The sequence below is a fragment of the Silene latifolia genome, chromosome 10 (genome assembly GCF_048544455.1).
Source record: "Silene latifolia isolate original U9 population chromosome 10, ASM4854445v1, whole genome shotgun sequence".
NCBI classification, from domain to species: domain Eukaryota; kingdom Viridiplantae; phylum Streptophyta; class Magnoliopsida; order Caryophyllales; family Caryophyllaceae; genus Silene; species Silene latifolia.
In genome coordinates this window covers 142,233,230-142,247,466 of record NC_133535.1, presented here as the reverse complement: position 1 = coordinate 142,247,466, position 14,237 = coordinate 142,233,230, and the positions used below count along the sequence as shown (strand labels likewise).

At 33.6% G+C, this 14,237-nt stretch overlaps 2 protein-coding genes across 2 annotated transcripts; both read right to left on the bottom strand.

The window, feature by feature from the left end:
* Positions 1 to 4,295: 4,295 nt before the first annotated feature.
* Positions 4,296 to 5,003, bottom strand: LOC141606096 (uncharacterized). The gene has a single exon (XM_074425095.1). The coding sequence runs from the start codon at positions 4,941 to 4,943 to the stop codon at positions 4,443 to 4,445; it is 501 nt and encodes a 166-aa protein (XP_074281196.1). The 5' UTR covers positions 4,944 to 5,003; the 3' UTR covers positions 4,296 to 4,442.
* A 926-nt stretch (positions 5,004 to 5,929) lies between these two features.
* Positions 5,930 to 8,954, bottom strand: LOC141608378 (protein RGF1 INDUCIBLE TRANSCRIPTION FACTOR 1). Its single transcript, XM_074427738.1, has 4 exons — positions 8,937 to 8,954; positions 7,695 to 7,940; positions 6,973 to 7,113; positions 5,930 to 6,334 (listed from the first exon to the last, which is right to left on the bottom strand). The coding sequence occupies exons 1-4, from the start codon at positions 8,952 to 8,954 to the stop codon at positions 5,984 to 5,986; spliced, it is 756 nt and encodes a 251-aa protein (XP_074283839.1). The 3' UTR covers positions 5,930 to 5,983.
* Between the last annotated feature and the right edge of the window lie 5,283 nt (positions 8,955 to 14,237).

Genomic DNA, 14,237 nt, shown 5'->3' with positions numbered 1-14,237 from the left:
TCAATACACATTTAATTAAATATAAAACGCTTATATTCAATTTTACGAATTAACTGGTTAATTCACCTTTAGCCCATGATATTTAATCCGTATTAAATATAATATCTCAACATCACATTTTGACTAATTATTAGTCAAATAACTCAGACTAACTGGTTAGTCAAATTTGGCATCTACATGACTGTATTTTCATACCGTCACATCACTCAAAACGTATCCTATAGGTGTGACTTTTAGGGACCAGTTGATCACCGCCATCTGTATGACAATAACGTCAAACTTATCTAGCAAGCCAACCGTTATTGATAAACGTGGATCAACTGATTATGATACAAAGTATACCCTTTGATCCTTTTAGAGATTTATAAGTCCTTGCACTAACTGTTAAGGACACCAACCCCAACACACTCGGTCGAGTAAAGTGAATATTCGACCGAGTAGAGCTTACTCGACCGAGTATGAGAGTACTCGACCGAGTATAGCTGCTGTAGACGCGTCAATATAAAATGCAAGTTTGCAAGTTTCATTTCATTTCGACGGTTCCGTTTTCACTCCAACCCTAAATTGTCTCTCTCTCACCTATCACCCATACCCCCTACACTCTCTTATAGCTTAGACCTTAACCATGGAAGGGGACGGGTTTACATAAGAAGGATGCGTGCGAGGATGTCGTCTTCGTCACCGTCGGGCCGCGTCACTAAGTAAGTCGCTATTTTGTTGCCCTTTTCAGTAGAATGTTTAGGGTAATCTTATAATAAGATGTGGTTACCATTGTAGGAGGCGTCTCGGAGTCTTGCTTGGCTGTTTGTGGATGCATTTTCATGGTTGACGATAAGGTAGGGTTTCCCTACTCAGTTCCTGTTTAATTGATTTAAGATTTCCTTGTAGTGCATAAGTTGTTTGTCTACTGATCATCGTTGGAGTGTTGGTGTGGTGTTGGTGTGGTGATGGTGTTGGTGTTGTGATGATTGTGGTGGAGTCACTTGTGCGAGTGGCTCCACATCCTAGTCGCCCTCCGTGGAACCCGTCACGGGAGGGGATGTGCACATTAAGGGACAAGGATATCGCTCGTTAATGAGCGGGACTTAGGTGGGGATTGGCTGCGGCCCCCCACTGGCGACGTGGATTACCTGTTGCGATGGTTAATCTGACAGGGCTACACACTTTGGTGTGTAGTCGGTTACTGTGTGAGATCAGGAGACCGGAGGAGGAGGATGATCAGCTGGTTGCTTATTGTGCTTGTCTTACTTTAATTGTTCAGTAACTGACCCCGTGTTGTGTTTTCAAAACTGTGGTGATCCATTCGGGGATGGTGAGCAGTTGGTTTAGCAGGTACAGTTGGTTTGTTTGCTGATAGCCTTGGAGGGGATCGAGTCACCAGTCACCACGCTACCGGAATAGATGTCCTGACGCATGAGCTCTTTAGTAGTCGTAGTTATCATATTGTATCACGTTTTGTAGTTTGGTTGCAAAGACTTAAAGTAATATAATATAAGTGTTCTTTCATTGTCTATTTGATCTACTACCTCGGGTGACCGAGATGGTAACACCTTCTTACACTGGGTTGGTCCTTGGTAAGGCATCCCGGTGTGCGGGGGTGTACATGGACAATGAATATACACGTCCCATTAGTATGGGACGTTGATTGTGGGTGTCTCTTACGGGCATGGACATTGAATTTAGGTGTCAATATGGGATATGGACAATCATTGTTGACGTCTATCTTGAATTGGACGTGGAGTATGGCTGTCCATATTGGCCCAGACATGTGGACTCAACGTCCCACTTGGGTATGGACAATTGGTATCAATGTCTGGCCCGGTGCTGGACAATGATACCTAATGTCGCTTCATGGATCAGATTTTGAAATTTAGTTTTCTTCTTTTTGTTTACTTTGTTTCGTATATGTAGGTCGTTTTACGTATTTTAGCACCTAATCATTATTAAATTTGCGTGTTGACATGATTCACTTGAAGAATTTGGTGGTGACGATGGTGTTAATTATAACCATTTATTTGTGACGAAAACAAGCTTTGCAAGCCGTTGAGATGATTCGTTGTTTGAGATTGAATCCGATTAACAAAATCTCGATTTTTTTTTGTGTTTGTTATTTGAGAGGATTTGGGAGAGAATAGAGTAGAGAGAGTGATGAAGGTTAGTTTGGTCCTTTTTTTTAAAAAAACGTCGATGATTCGTTATAAAACGTCAAGGACGTTTCGCAACCCGGTTTATTTATACACTTTTAGCGAGTTTGTTCAAGAATTGAAAATACACTGCAGATGTCAACTAATTAATTTGATTTGAATTCGAACCCCCGTCATCATGAAAATCGTTCTAGTGGCTTTCTTTACACACAAAAAAAAAATGAAAATATGTTCTCTTTTACATGTTTGAAAGTTTTTTTTTTTGTGAGCCCTAATACTTATTTTGTCCTTTTTAACCCATTTTGAAAATACGTTATTCGTATGTTTATCTTTTTTTGGCTGACCGAATGAATTGGTAGTAATTACCTGTCAAATTTCAACTGACCCGTTTTTTTCTAGGGTCAAGACTAGAAAATCTCGACCCGAACCCAAAATGACCATTTAAATTGCAAACACAATTTAAAAAATCAAGTTTATATAATTTTCATAGCTTTTAATAATAAAATTATCATTCAAATAACTTAATTTCCTTAATTTTTTTAATATAATTGATGTTAGAACGGAATATGAGTAAAATATTTATTTTAAGCATGCATCAGTTTTTTTTGAAAAAAAATCGAAAATGGGTGAAAAAAACTAATTTTTTCCCCGTATTCCGACCATAATCCGGCCTATAACCTATCCTATTCTATTCTATTCTATCTTAGTTGTTTCCTTAATTAGTTACCACCACTCGGCTAGTCGGCTACACCGTCCTTAAACTTTCAACGCGGCCCCTCCCTTCGAGTTTAATTATTTTGATTTGAAAAGTTACCGTTAATCTAGGTTTAGGAAACTTTCCCTGTTCAACTCTCCTATATATATAATCTGCGCGCTATCTAAATTTCCCTCTAAAATCTTCACAATCCAATCCATCAATTATTCAATTCTTTAAAAAACCTTCAATTATTCAATTCAATTCAATTCCCAAATCAAAATCCCCTAATTCGTCAACAACAATCACGTACAACATCGCTCTATTAATCTTGTGTGAAATTTATTTCAATGGATTCCTTCATCGAGGATTATTACTTAAACACAAGTCCCGACACCATGGAAGAATACGATATCGAGTTTTTTAGAAGTTCATTGTCGGACTACATTCACGAAGAACAGGACTACATCAACCGCCGATATACAATCTTGCAAGAATTGGAAAGCCGGATGTCGATGTCGACTGTTGCTCTGGAGGTATACATTCAACAACAAATCGAGTTTTTAATTAACGATTCCAAGTTAATTGCTGATTCGAGGAAGGACTTGGTTGGGTTCCAAATTCTGACTAAAACCCATGTGGTCGACAGCGAAGTGGAGACTGATATTTGTAGCATATGCCAAGATGATTACGAGGAGGGCGACTGTATCGGGTTTCTTGATTGTCGACATATGTTTCACTTTGACTGTGTTAAAAGTTGGTTAGTTGTTAACAATACATGTCCTCTCTGCAAATCTGTTGGGGTTCGGTATATTGGTTGATAATCCTTTTGTCCCATTATTCATTCTTTGTGAGACGTATTTTAATTAGGGTTATAATTGATTAGGACATTACAGTAGTATTAGTATTTGATTTAATTGATTTTGTATTTAGTTGTGAAGAACTCTGATTGTAGATTTATAGTATTGTATAAAGTTTATCTGATTAATGATAATTGGATTTGTTGGTTGAGAATTTAGTTTCAAATTTTAGAGTACTGTTATTGTTTTTCATTCATACAGGCTGTAAATCTTGAACTGCTATTTTCTTTGTTAAACTTAGATGTACCAGGGAATCAGGGATCATTAGGTCATGCATCGGACTATCTGGTCGCCTGTTAAACAAATACCGTGTTTATCAATTCTGTTGTTCTTGGTAATTTCGGTTGTTTAAGTTTTTATCAATTCTGTTGTTCTAGTGCACGCGTGTTTGCTGTTGTTTTCTGCATCTTACTCAGACATTATATTTAACTACGCGCCCTTGGCCAAGGGAACAGCATCTTCTCGGACGTAGAGAGTCTTCTTGCAGACAACCTGATATATTGCTACTGAACGGTACTGAGTTTCAGAATCGCAACTGAATAGACATACATTATGCATATGAGACGGTGATACTAATTACCCGGTCACTCAAACGGATACAACTAAATTTTGTAATGCAATAAAATGTCACGTTGACATAACAATATCAAGTTATTACATCAAAGGCATTCATATAAATATCATACAAATTAAAGTAAACAAGTTCATTCATTCATTCAATAACAAAATACACGAAAAACAAAATCAAGCACGTTTAACAGGATCGAAGTTGGAAACAGCAATAATAGCACCTAAGATGGCAGTCAAGACAACACCACCAGCAACAATACTACCCAAGAAATTCTTCAAAGACGGCTGAAGCTCGGCGGCTTCAGCAATATCAGGAATCATCATAGATACAGTAAGTGCGGTCGCAGTGAGTCCAGTAACAGCCTTCTCCTTGAGTGAAGCCTGCACCTTGAACCCCATCACATTGGGCCTCTGTCCCATGGGTTTAGCCCATTGGGGTTTGATGGATAAGGGGTTGAAGAAGGTGGTTTTGGTGGTTGTTGTTGTGATTGGTGTTGCCATTGAAACAGCTGAAAGAGAAGCCATTGTTGTTGTATTAGATACAGTTGCTGTTTTCTCTGGTGTAAGAATGTGAGTGTTTGTGGTGCAAGAATGTGAGGGGAAGGAAAAGAGTTGGAAAGAAAAGGGGAGAAGGGGATTGGGTGAATCTAATTGAGTTGAATGAATGGTTGCCATGTCATTTGTGTTACCTCTATTGGCTCTATGTGGATGTGTTTTCTGCCAATTGTCTTTGATAAGGTTAGATAAGGTTTTGTGTTTTTCTCATCTTTTGTACTTTTGGAGTATGTAATATGTATGATCAGTATTGTCCGAACATCTATTCTTGTATAAAACCGTCTTAATTAAAGACAGCTCTCACACTCGATAAAAACAGAGGTGAAAATAAATGAAGGTTATGGGAGGTTTTAACTTTTAAGTTAAGATTGTCTTAGGTTGTTCGAATTTGGTTACAATGCAAATATGTTAGAATCGAGTTGAGCTCGGTTTGTTATAGGTTTAATTCTTATCTGTATAAATTGGTTTTGAGACTCAATTTAAATTGAAAAATATACTAGCTAATGCAACCAGAAAATCAGGCCATAGCTATTGTAACATTGAAACCAGACTTATTTATATTTGATGCAAACATTGTCTAACCCTCTAGGTTGGTCATATATAAAAGTCATCACAACTAAAACGTATCGGATTAACTAATAAAGCACCAACAAATAATTAAAATACGCCTCATAAAGAATCGAGATGCTCTCGATTTGTTAAAGGTTCAATTTTTATTTTTGTAGAATTGTTTTATTTGTATAAATTGGTTTGAGACTCAATTTAAATCTGAAAATTAAACTAGCTAACGCAACTAGATAATCAAACTGGGTAATGTAGCCAGACTTATTTATATTTGACGCGAACATTGTCAACCCTCTGAATTGGTCATATATAAAAGTCATCATAAACTAAACGGAGTACCTAATAAAACACCAACAAATGATTAAAATATGTCTCATAAAAAATAAAAGGCAAACAAATGATAATCGATCGGGACTAAGAGAGTACCTAATAAAGCACCAACAAATGACTTGAACTACCTAAACCGAAATTTGTATTAATAAGTCCAATAACAAAACTAATAGTCTAAAGTAATATAAATAACATGAAAAATCTAATAGAAATGAAATGAAAATAATGAAATTATTAACTTTTATTAGGTTTTAATAATACAAAATTTAGCAAAGAGGAGATCGATGAGGAATGCCTTTTCTTCTACTCATACTAGTAGCCATATCTTGGTCGGAAATCTTAGTAATTGATCTTCCACACACGTACAACCCACTTCTCTTCTTTCTCACAATATCGTTGTTACATGATATACTCATGTTATCGGACCCTGATGAGCCGGAGCATGAGCTCATTGGCTCGTCGCAGTCATCCACTATGGTCGAGTTAGTTGTCTCGTTTGTCATGTCATCATCTCCCATGTCTTGAGGGTATAAGAAGTCCGGGCTTAATTGCAATACCTTGCATGCCCTTAGGTATGGTGATATATCCCTATTATTGTGTGTTAACACAAAATCCACCTAATATAATCGAAGTAATATTAGATAACATAATCACATTTGAAAATAAGTCTAATTTTATAAAATAGAACATATAATTTGTGGTCAATTTCTTCCCTTTTTTTCCTTTCGTTGTTACTCGTTTTCTAATTATTAGTCTGAGAATTCATATTATCTAGTCGAGAATTCATATTATCTAACGTTTAAAAACTAGAATTCATATTACTCGATAAATAGACTTCAATTTGCTTAACGCGAATTTTTTTACGTGTGAGACTGTTTCATGTAAAAATTTCGATTTGCTAACCCTATTTTTAAATATCGGAACACAGCCCTAAATGTTTGTTTGTTTATATATACTTGACTTATTGACTGTTATGTAACTACACATAGCTAAAGTTAAACACTAAGGTTCAAGTTTCAATAAAAAATTAATTTAGAAATAGTACTAGTAGCTAATTAATTAAAGTTAGATACTTGATTGTTGTAGTACTCGTATCTTTTACAAAATTGTACGGGTATATATTTTGAAGACGAAGTCTCGTAACTAAAATTCACCAACAATTGATTATCATAAATAATTAACAAGTATAGAAATTCAGTAAAATCAGAAATAATACTGAAGATGAAAGTATTAAGAGCAAGTTACAATAACAAACCTTGCATCCCAAAGAGCAATGAATATAGGGTTCTTGAAGGCTTCTATCACATGAAGTACAATAGTTTCCAGCTCCTTTAAACTGTCGATTTTGAGGTCGTTTCTTGATAAATATCACCTTCGCACTATTTATAGTATAAGCCTAAATAAAATAGGTAAAATTGAACATCATTAGTAACAAAGGTAACTGAATTATGAGCAAACATAACATAATTCAAACCAATAGAGTCTTTATAGTAATAGCAAGGTGTGAGAGGTGCTGGTGGTACTCATGATCTGGGTTCGAGTCCTATCAGCATAAAAATCGCTCATATAAGTCTATAACTCCTTTATTTAACAACCAAAAAAACAATATACTCCCTAAATTAGGTTATTTCGACTTGACTTGCCACTCTTTAGACCATACACAAGATAATGTTTAAATAATAAGGGATAAAATATAATCATTTTTTACTCCGAGTTGAATGAGTCATGAGACCCTACACCGTCAATTGGGACACTGTGTTTCGAGATACTAAACGTAATTAATGATACACCATGCCCGAGCTTATGTTTTTTTTTTCCTTCATCTATAAGAATCTTAAGTTTTTTTTTTCCGGAATCATTATTAATTATGGAACCCTAACGTATTTAAGATATGAGAGTTTTTACCATTATACAAACCATCAATTTTGATAAAATAAACATAAATAATCAAGAAAACAAAATAACAATTATACCAACCTGAACATTAGAACAATCAATGACTTTCTCAAGGTCTTCAAGTCTAATAACATCATGGTAAACATAACGTCGAACTTGAATAAGACGGTGGAAACGGTGCATAGAAATGCAATGAGGACAAAGACTAGTGCAACAATCCAAGCAAAGTACGTTCTTTTCATTCTTCTTTGCACTTTCATGTGCACCACAATTCTCAAAAAACTTCTCCCTGTATAGGGCGTCTAACCATGCTGGCTTTCCATACCCCTACATACATAATTATTCATTCCACACATACACTTTATTAGTATTATATCTTCTATCGATAATTAATAGGTTACCGGTTTGAATTCCCTTTTCTTACCTTGTACTACCTCACTTGATAGCAAAAATAGTAAAAACTTAAGTAAGATCGTTGTATGTGTAGAACACTTCAGTAGTTCAGTATAATTTAAATGAACATGTTTTATATAGACAACGGTTTTATGTAAGACTTATTCATTTAAACAAAAAAAACCACAATATATTTACTACATATATATCCTTGATTGTCAATCATTTTTAAGTTGAACTAACCAAAATTCATAATTGACCTAGTGGTATTAGTAAGAAGAAAATTAAGGGTTGAGTAATTAAACATACCATGATCACAAATGATGAAAGGTTGATAAAAGAGGTAATTCTCTTTATGTGGAGAGTAAGTGTAAGCTAAATGAAATTTAATTAGTGAGAAAATAATAGCAAAATTGGGAATGAGAAAGGGAAAGAGGGGGTGTTAGGGCAAGAAGCTAGGAGTATTTATGGAAGAAAATTAAGTGAAAACTTAAGAAAATTAGTTTATTTTTAATTTTTAATATTTATAAAATGAACTAATAAAATAATACCTAGGGAAGTGAGACAACATTTTGTCAAGAAGAGACTAGAGACAGAGAGAAAGAGAAAATCACATAAAATTAATTAGAAATTATACTATAGGACTGTTGTATTGTACGGCATAACAAGTGATCATTTTATGATAAAAGTGACCGTTTTATATTAAGAATTGCCACTTTTAGGTATTATAACGACAACATTTTTTTAAAAAGCGGTTACTTTTTAACCTTAAATGGTCATTGTTTATCATAATGCAATCTATAATTTTTGTCCATCGTACCATACAACGGTTGCACTCAGTAACTACTAAAATTAATAAACTAATTAACAAATTAATTAAAAAAAGATAAAGAAGAGGGGGAAGTAAGATTATGAGAAGAACGTGGGAACTGTTTCCATGTCTCCCATATTTTCAGGAATAGTAACCTTTAATATTAAGGACCTTGGTCTTTGCTTGCTCATCACCTTGGCCTTAGAGCTCCTTTTAACCTAAACTAATTGACCTCTATCACTAATAATCTCATTTTTTTAGGTAAATTAATTAACCTCTCTCTTCTTGGAGAAGCTGCTTGGTAAATTTTTAAGTTTGTTTACATTTTCTATATGTCCTTTTTTATTCCATTTTGTAAGTGAGTACATAATTTGTAGTCTTGGTCTTTGAGATGAATGAAAAAGGACACCAATTCTATTCAAATAGTGGTGAATTGAACGTGAATTACTGCTTGTATAAGACATAAACATTAGTCAAGTGGGTAACTAATGCAGCCAACCCGCCAGCCTCGTTACTCGCTTCGACTATATTATATAGAAATTCTGTTACTAGACATTGATAGAGCGTTATAAATGAATATCTAGTTTCACTATTATCCTCTCACATATTGTTCATATCATAGCTATACAAATATCAGTTTTTATTCGAAATTGTAAATTATATACTTGGATTTCATAAAAACATCGAAAATATGTGACATACGGATCATTAGATGACCTCCCTCTTACATCAGTTTTTGTTCGAGACTAAAAACATTTTGCACCAAAATTTCATAAAACTTCTATTTGTTCGATAAGTAACTAGTTTAGATCCCGCGCAATAAATGCGCGGTATTTATAGAGTTACTAATATAGACCCCGTGTAATATATGCACGGGATTTATAGAGTTTTACTTTTTAGTGTTATTTATAGAATTTAAATTGACAATTCACTTATTTTTCATGTTTCTCCTTAATGTATTTTGATTAGAGAAATAAATAAAAATTTAAATCGTAAGAAGTAATAAAATGAGTATTTTTTTTGAATTTTTTTATTTTTTTACCGAGAAATTAATGAAGTTAATTTACAAATATTTACTAATAATATATTTTTTAGCTGCAAATTTTTATCATAAAATCAATGAATTTTAACAAATATTTACTAATACCATATGTTTTAACCGCAACTTCTTATCATAAAAACTCAATAAATTTTTATCAATAAATTCTTTAAAAAAAAAAAGAATTTTCTTATCCTAAAAGAATCGGAGATAAATTTGTGCAGAATGTGAAATATTAAATGTTATAAATATTTAAATACAAAAGATATATCCATTTATAACTTATCATGTCTACATATATAGTACTCGTATATGACTATATGCTAAAAATATCAAGTACTATTCTAGGAAATATGTTTTAGGCGGGAAAACTTGCAGCTTCGCCTATTCATTTAGTAAATAGGGGATTCACTAAAGGAAATTATATGAACGGTTTTTAAAGAAAAAAAACTGAAATGGAAAGTTTTATGATAAATATCATGGAAAATTGAAATAATAAAGCACTTTTTCAAATTTCATTATTTATTGTAAAAAATTCATTATTTTATTGTAAAAATTTCCATTTTAATTCTTTTAACATGTGCCCTCAATACACATTTTAGAAAACCGATATATCAATTATCATTGTTTCGATCACAAAATTGTTAACAATCTAACATACAAACTTGAAAGGTAAGATGAGACATACATGGTTATTATAAGAGAATTACACCGGCAATGCAATCGCTTTGTTTATGATGGTAAGATCATTAGAGATTGGTCCAAGTGAAACTCTATGTTGACCACAAAATAAGCAATTTTTTAACAAGCAATTTGATACTCCGTATGTAGGTTTGTGAGCTAATGAAGTTTATTCCCACTTGCAAATTGTAATAATCTCGTAACATATAATATCTCAATTTAATTGTGTATTCTAGGGTTTGTGAATCATCTACCAAGTGGCAATTGCAAATGCCTTGAGAAACAGGAAATCAAACCCAATTGATTCATTGGAGAGGAGAAGGAGAACTTCTCCAATCTTACTCAACCTTATAAAAGTTTTTAACACTACTATTTGTGTTGTCAACATAGCATTGTTAAACTACTTGGTATCTTTATACAATGGTCTGGTAAATAAAGGCCTAGCTAGAATTGTTAGAGTGTGAAGTTAATTTTTATGTAATGGTTATACTCCCTCCGTCCCGGTCAATTGTTGTCATTTTGTTTTGGTACAAAGACCAAGGAAAGAGAAAAAGGCCAATAACTAAATGACAAGTGGAACAAATTGAATGAGAATGATCAAATTACTCATCATATTCATTCTTAAAATAGAAAGGACAACAAATGACTGAGACACCTCAAAATGGAAAAGGACAACAAATGACTGGGACAGAGGGAGTAGTATTTTTTTTTTTTACTACTACTCTAGTCTTAAAAATATAAAATTTTCAAATTAAAGAAATTTAACAATAAAATATGTTTTTTTACAAAAAAGTTTAGGTTGAAGAGTGGGGCTTACCCAGTCAAAGGTCAGGGTAGACCACCGACCTATTTGAAGACTTAAAGTGGTGTTTATAGATCACTTACCAACAGGGCTATTTTTTTAACTCAATGGGAATTGAACCCTAACTTCATTGTTTGAAAAACTATGTGATCTCAATACCTCACTACCGATTTAGCCAATGATGTGGAAAAGGTAGAACAAATGCATAAAAACATGGATACTTGCGGTTTTAGGAATGATAAAACCCGAAAGAAGGTTCCATAGACTGTAAGAAGCTGAGGAAAGGATCCCAGCAATAGTCTGGTTTCGAGACAGGCTCATTGCATGCCGTAATAAGTGAAGTATAACAAGGTCAAATACATGAAGAATATAAACCAAAAGATTTTTTCTACTCTCCATTCAAATCCCATCGTAGCATACACTATGGTTCCATAAATCATGGCTTGAAGGAAGCAGTATGGCAGTTCAATGATGGTTAGGGGTTCGACCCCTCCCCCCCCAAATGAAAATGGAACAACCTCTTTAATCAGCCGTTTACCTCTTCGTAAGAGCACTTACAACAAAGAAATTATACATAACAATGTACACCCCGATTTACACTAAAAAAAATATGATTTCAATGGTTGTACAGTAATTGCTTAGAAAAAACTTCATTCTCTATAGCAACTTTATTCCAATGTAGGGGGATGAGCCATACAAATTTGTAGACATTGTCCTAAAATCATGTCCATAGCGCACCTATGCATGGCAAACATTTAAAGTTATTGGACAATGTTTTGTGCAATATTAATTTGCCAACATATAATGCATGCACTTAGCCAATGGAAGCCGTAGATAACCATGACATTAGGAGGATTTTCTGGCCTCTTGGGTATTTAAATCTATTTATGACAACATTATTTTTCAACCAATCACCCCACTAATTTCTTTTCGGCTCATCATTATGCGTCTCTCGAGTAAATAACATTATAATTCCACTCACTTAACTAAGCATTAATTAACTTTCTTGAGAATTCAAATAAAAATATTTAAAACCATTATTTTAGTAAGCTTAACTAAAAGTGATTGTGGGGATAAAAAAAAAAGTAACACATGAAAAAATATTTTACGTTTTTTTTTTATTGATAAGCTGAATAATAAAAGATTTACAAAGAATTCTCATTACTTATGGTTAAAGTGCATTTATATTTGGATTTCTCATAATAATTTCTTGTAAATCTTTCCATGCTGCATATTCAACTTCTTAATTAATATGTGACCTTAGACCCGCGTTAAAAAATCGTTTATATAAATACATAATATATCCGTACTTGTTTCATTTGCAGATTGAGTCCTATGATCAATACAATTATTCACAAACATCTTTAATGCGGACCATTAATTACAATAAATTACTCACTCTGTTTCGGTCATTTGTTTACCGTTTTCATTTTAGGGTGTTCCATTCATTTGTTTATCATTCTATATTAGACATGTCTCTTATGAGTTATTTGATCATCCATTTTCATTATCGTTCACTTATTATCATCTGATAACACTACCCTTAAATGATTCTCTTATTTTTCCTTAGTCTTTGTGTCAAAAGTAAAGGTAAACAAATGACCGGTATGAAGGGATTACTTATATTGCAAGGTGCGTGGTGATAAGCTCCTAAATCAGACAATAATTGGACACATAACATATGATTTATATGAACTTCCCTTATAAGGTTAACTGCCACGAAGTAGTAGTACTAGTATAATTTTATAAAATCATAGGTTCCCCAATTCAATGTTCATTGTACCAATTATACAATAAGACCACAACCTTTTAAAGACTGCATACTCCTTAAAAGTTAGCCTACCCATAACACCACCTGACAACATTGCATTTGCATTTTCACTCTCAAATTAGTGATCGAGTTCTAGCATATAGCAAATTAACCATAAATAATAACACGAGGTAGTACACGTGTGTCGTATAACACATGGACCAAATCTAGCAAAAGTACTCTAAAGGCAAAATACATATGCTTGACTCATTTAGGTTTGGTTCCGGAACTAATAGAATTATTATTGGTTAGCCTGAATTATGATTGTCTTGAATAATAAAATTTACAAATTTCTTAGTTGAAATTTTCAATTTTTAAGGCAATCGTAGTATTGCGCTACTAATTCAGAGTCCTTGACCGTTTTTATTGTATTACTCCGTATATTATTAGTTTGTACTTCTTAAAGTTCGATCTTAAAGTTCTCAATCATATATAGTTTGTCCTTGAACATTTTTAATATCATGTAACTTCAAATCTTGACTCCGTCAATATTTGTAAACAAAGTGATGCCAAAGCGCTAGCTCTGAGTTCGAGGGACATTTCACTCTTAACCACACAACTCACCTGTCCACTTATGCTTCATCGTCAATCGATTCGGACTTCCACTTAGTTTAACCCAAGCTTCATCTTAATTATGGATAAATCACCCATATTATGCTCCATAAGTAGTGATGACAATGATCCTACTAAGAAAGCTTAAGCCTTAAGGGCATTACAAATACAAACCCTGAAACTACATACACAATTACACAGGGCACTAGGGCAGAAGAGATGGCAGTCGTCCCACGTGCCATGAAAAGCACAAAAGGGAGAAAGTGGATGATACTCACGTGCAAAGGATCCTATGCTTCTGACTTGCCTTTCGAAGCACAAATTTTTTTATATGATTATATTATTTCATGCATTACTAAGCAAGCATATATAGCTTATAACTTAATTATATGTATATAAGTATTTAAGTGATGACTGTTTTGTGGGAGTGACTGAGGTGGTGGTGTAAGTGTCCTCGGACTCTTCAAATAATATTCTTCATGTTTCCCTCTTATTCATATTGCCTTACATAACCTCATTTTGTTCTTATTACTTTA

Excerpts from the sequence above, each read along its gene's own strand:
- LOC141608378 (XM_074427738.1), bottom strand. Across the intron at positions 7,114-7,694 it reads TTGATTGTTCTAATGTTCAG|GCTTATACTATAAATAGTGC; the intron begins GTTGGTATAATT and ends TATTTTATTTAG. Across the intron at positions 6,335-6,972 it reads ATTGCTCTTTGGGATGCAAG|GTGGATTTTGTGTTAACACA; the intron begins GTTTGTTATTGT and ends CGATTATATTAG.
- LOC141606096 (XM_074425095.1), bottom strand. The coding sequence starts at position 4,943 with ATGGCAACCATTCATTCAACTCAATTAGATTCACCCAATCCCCTTCTC.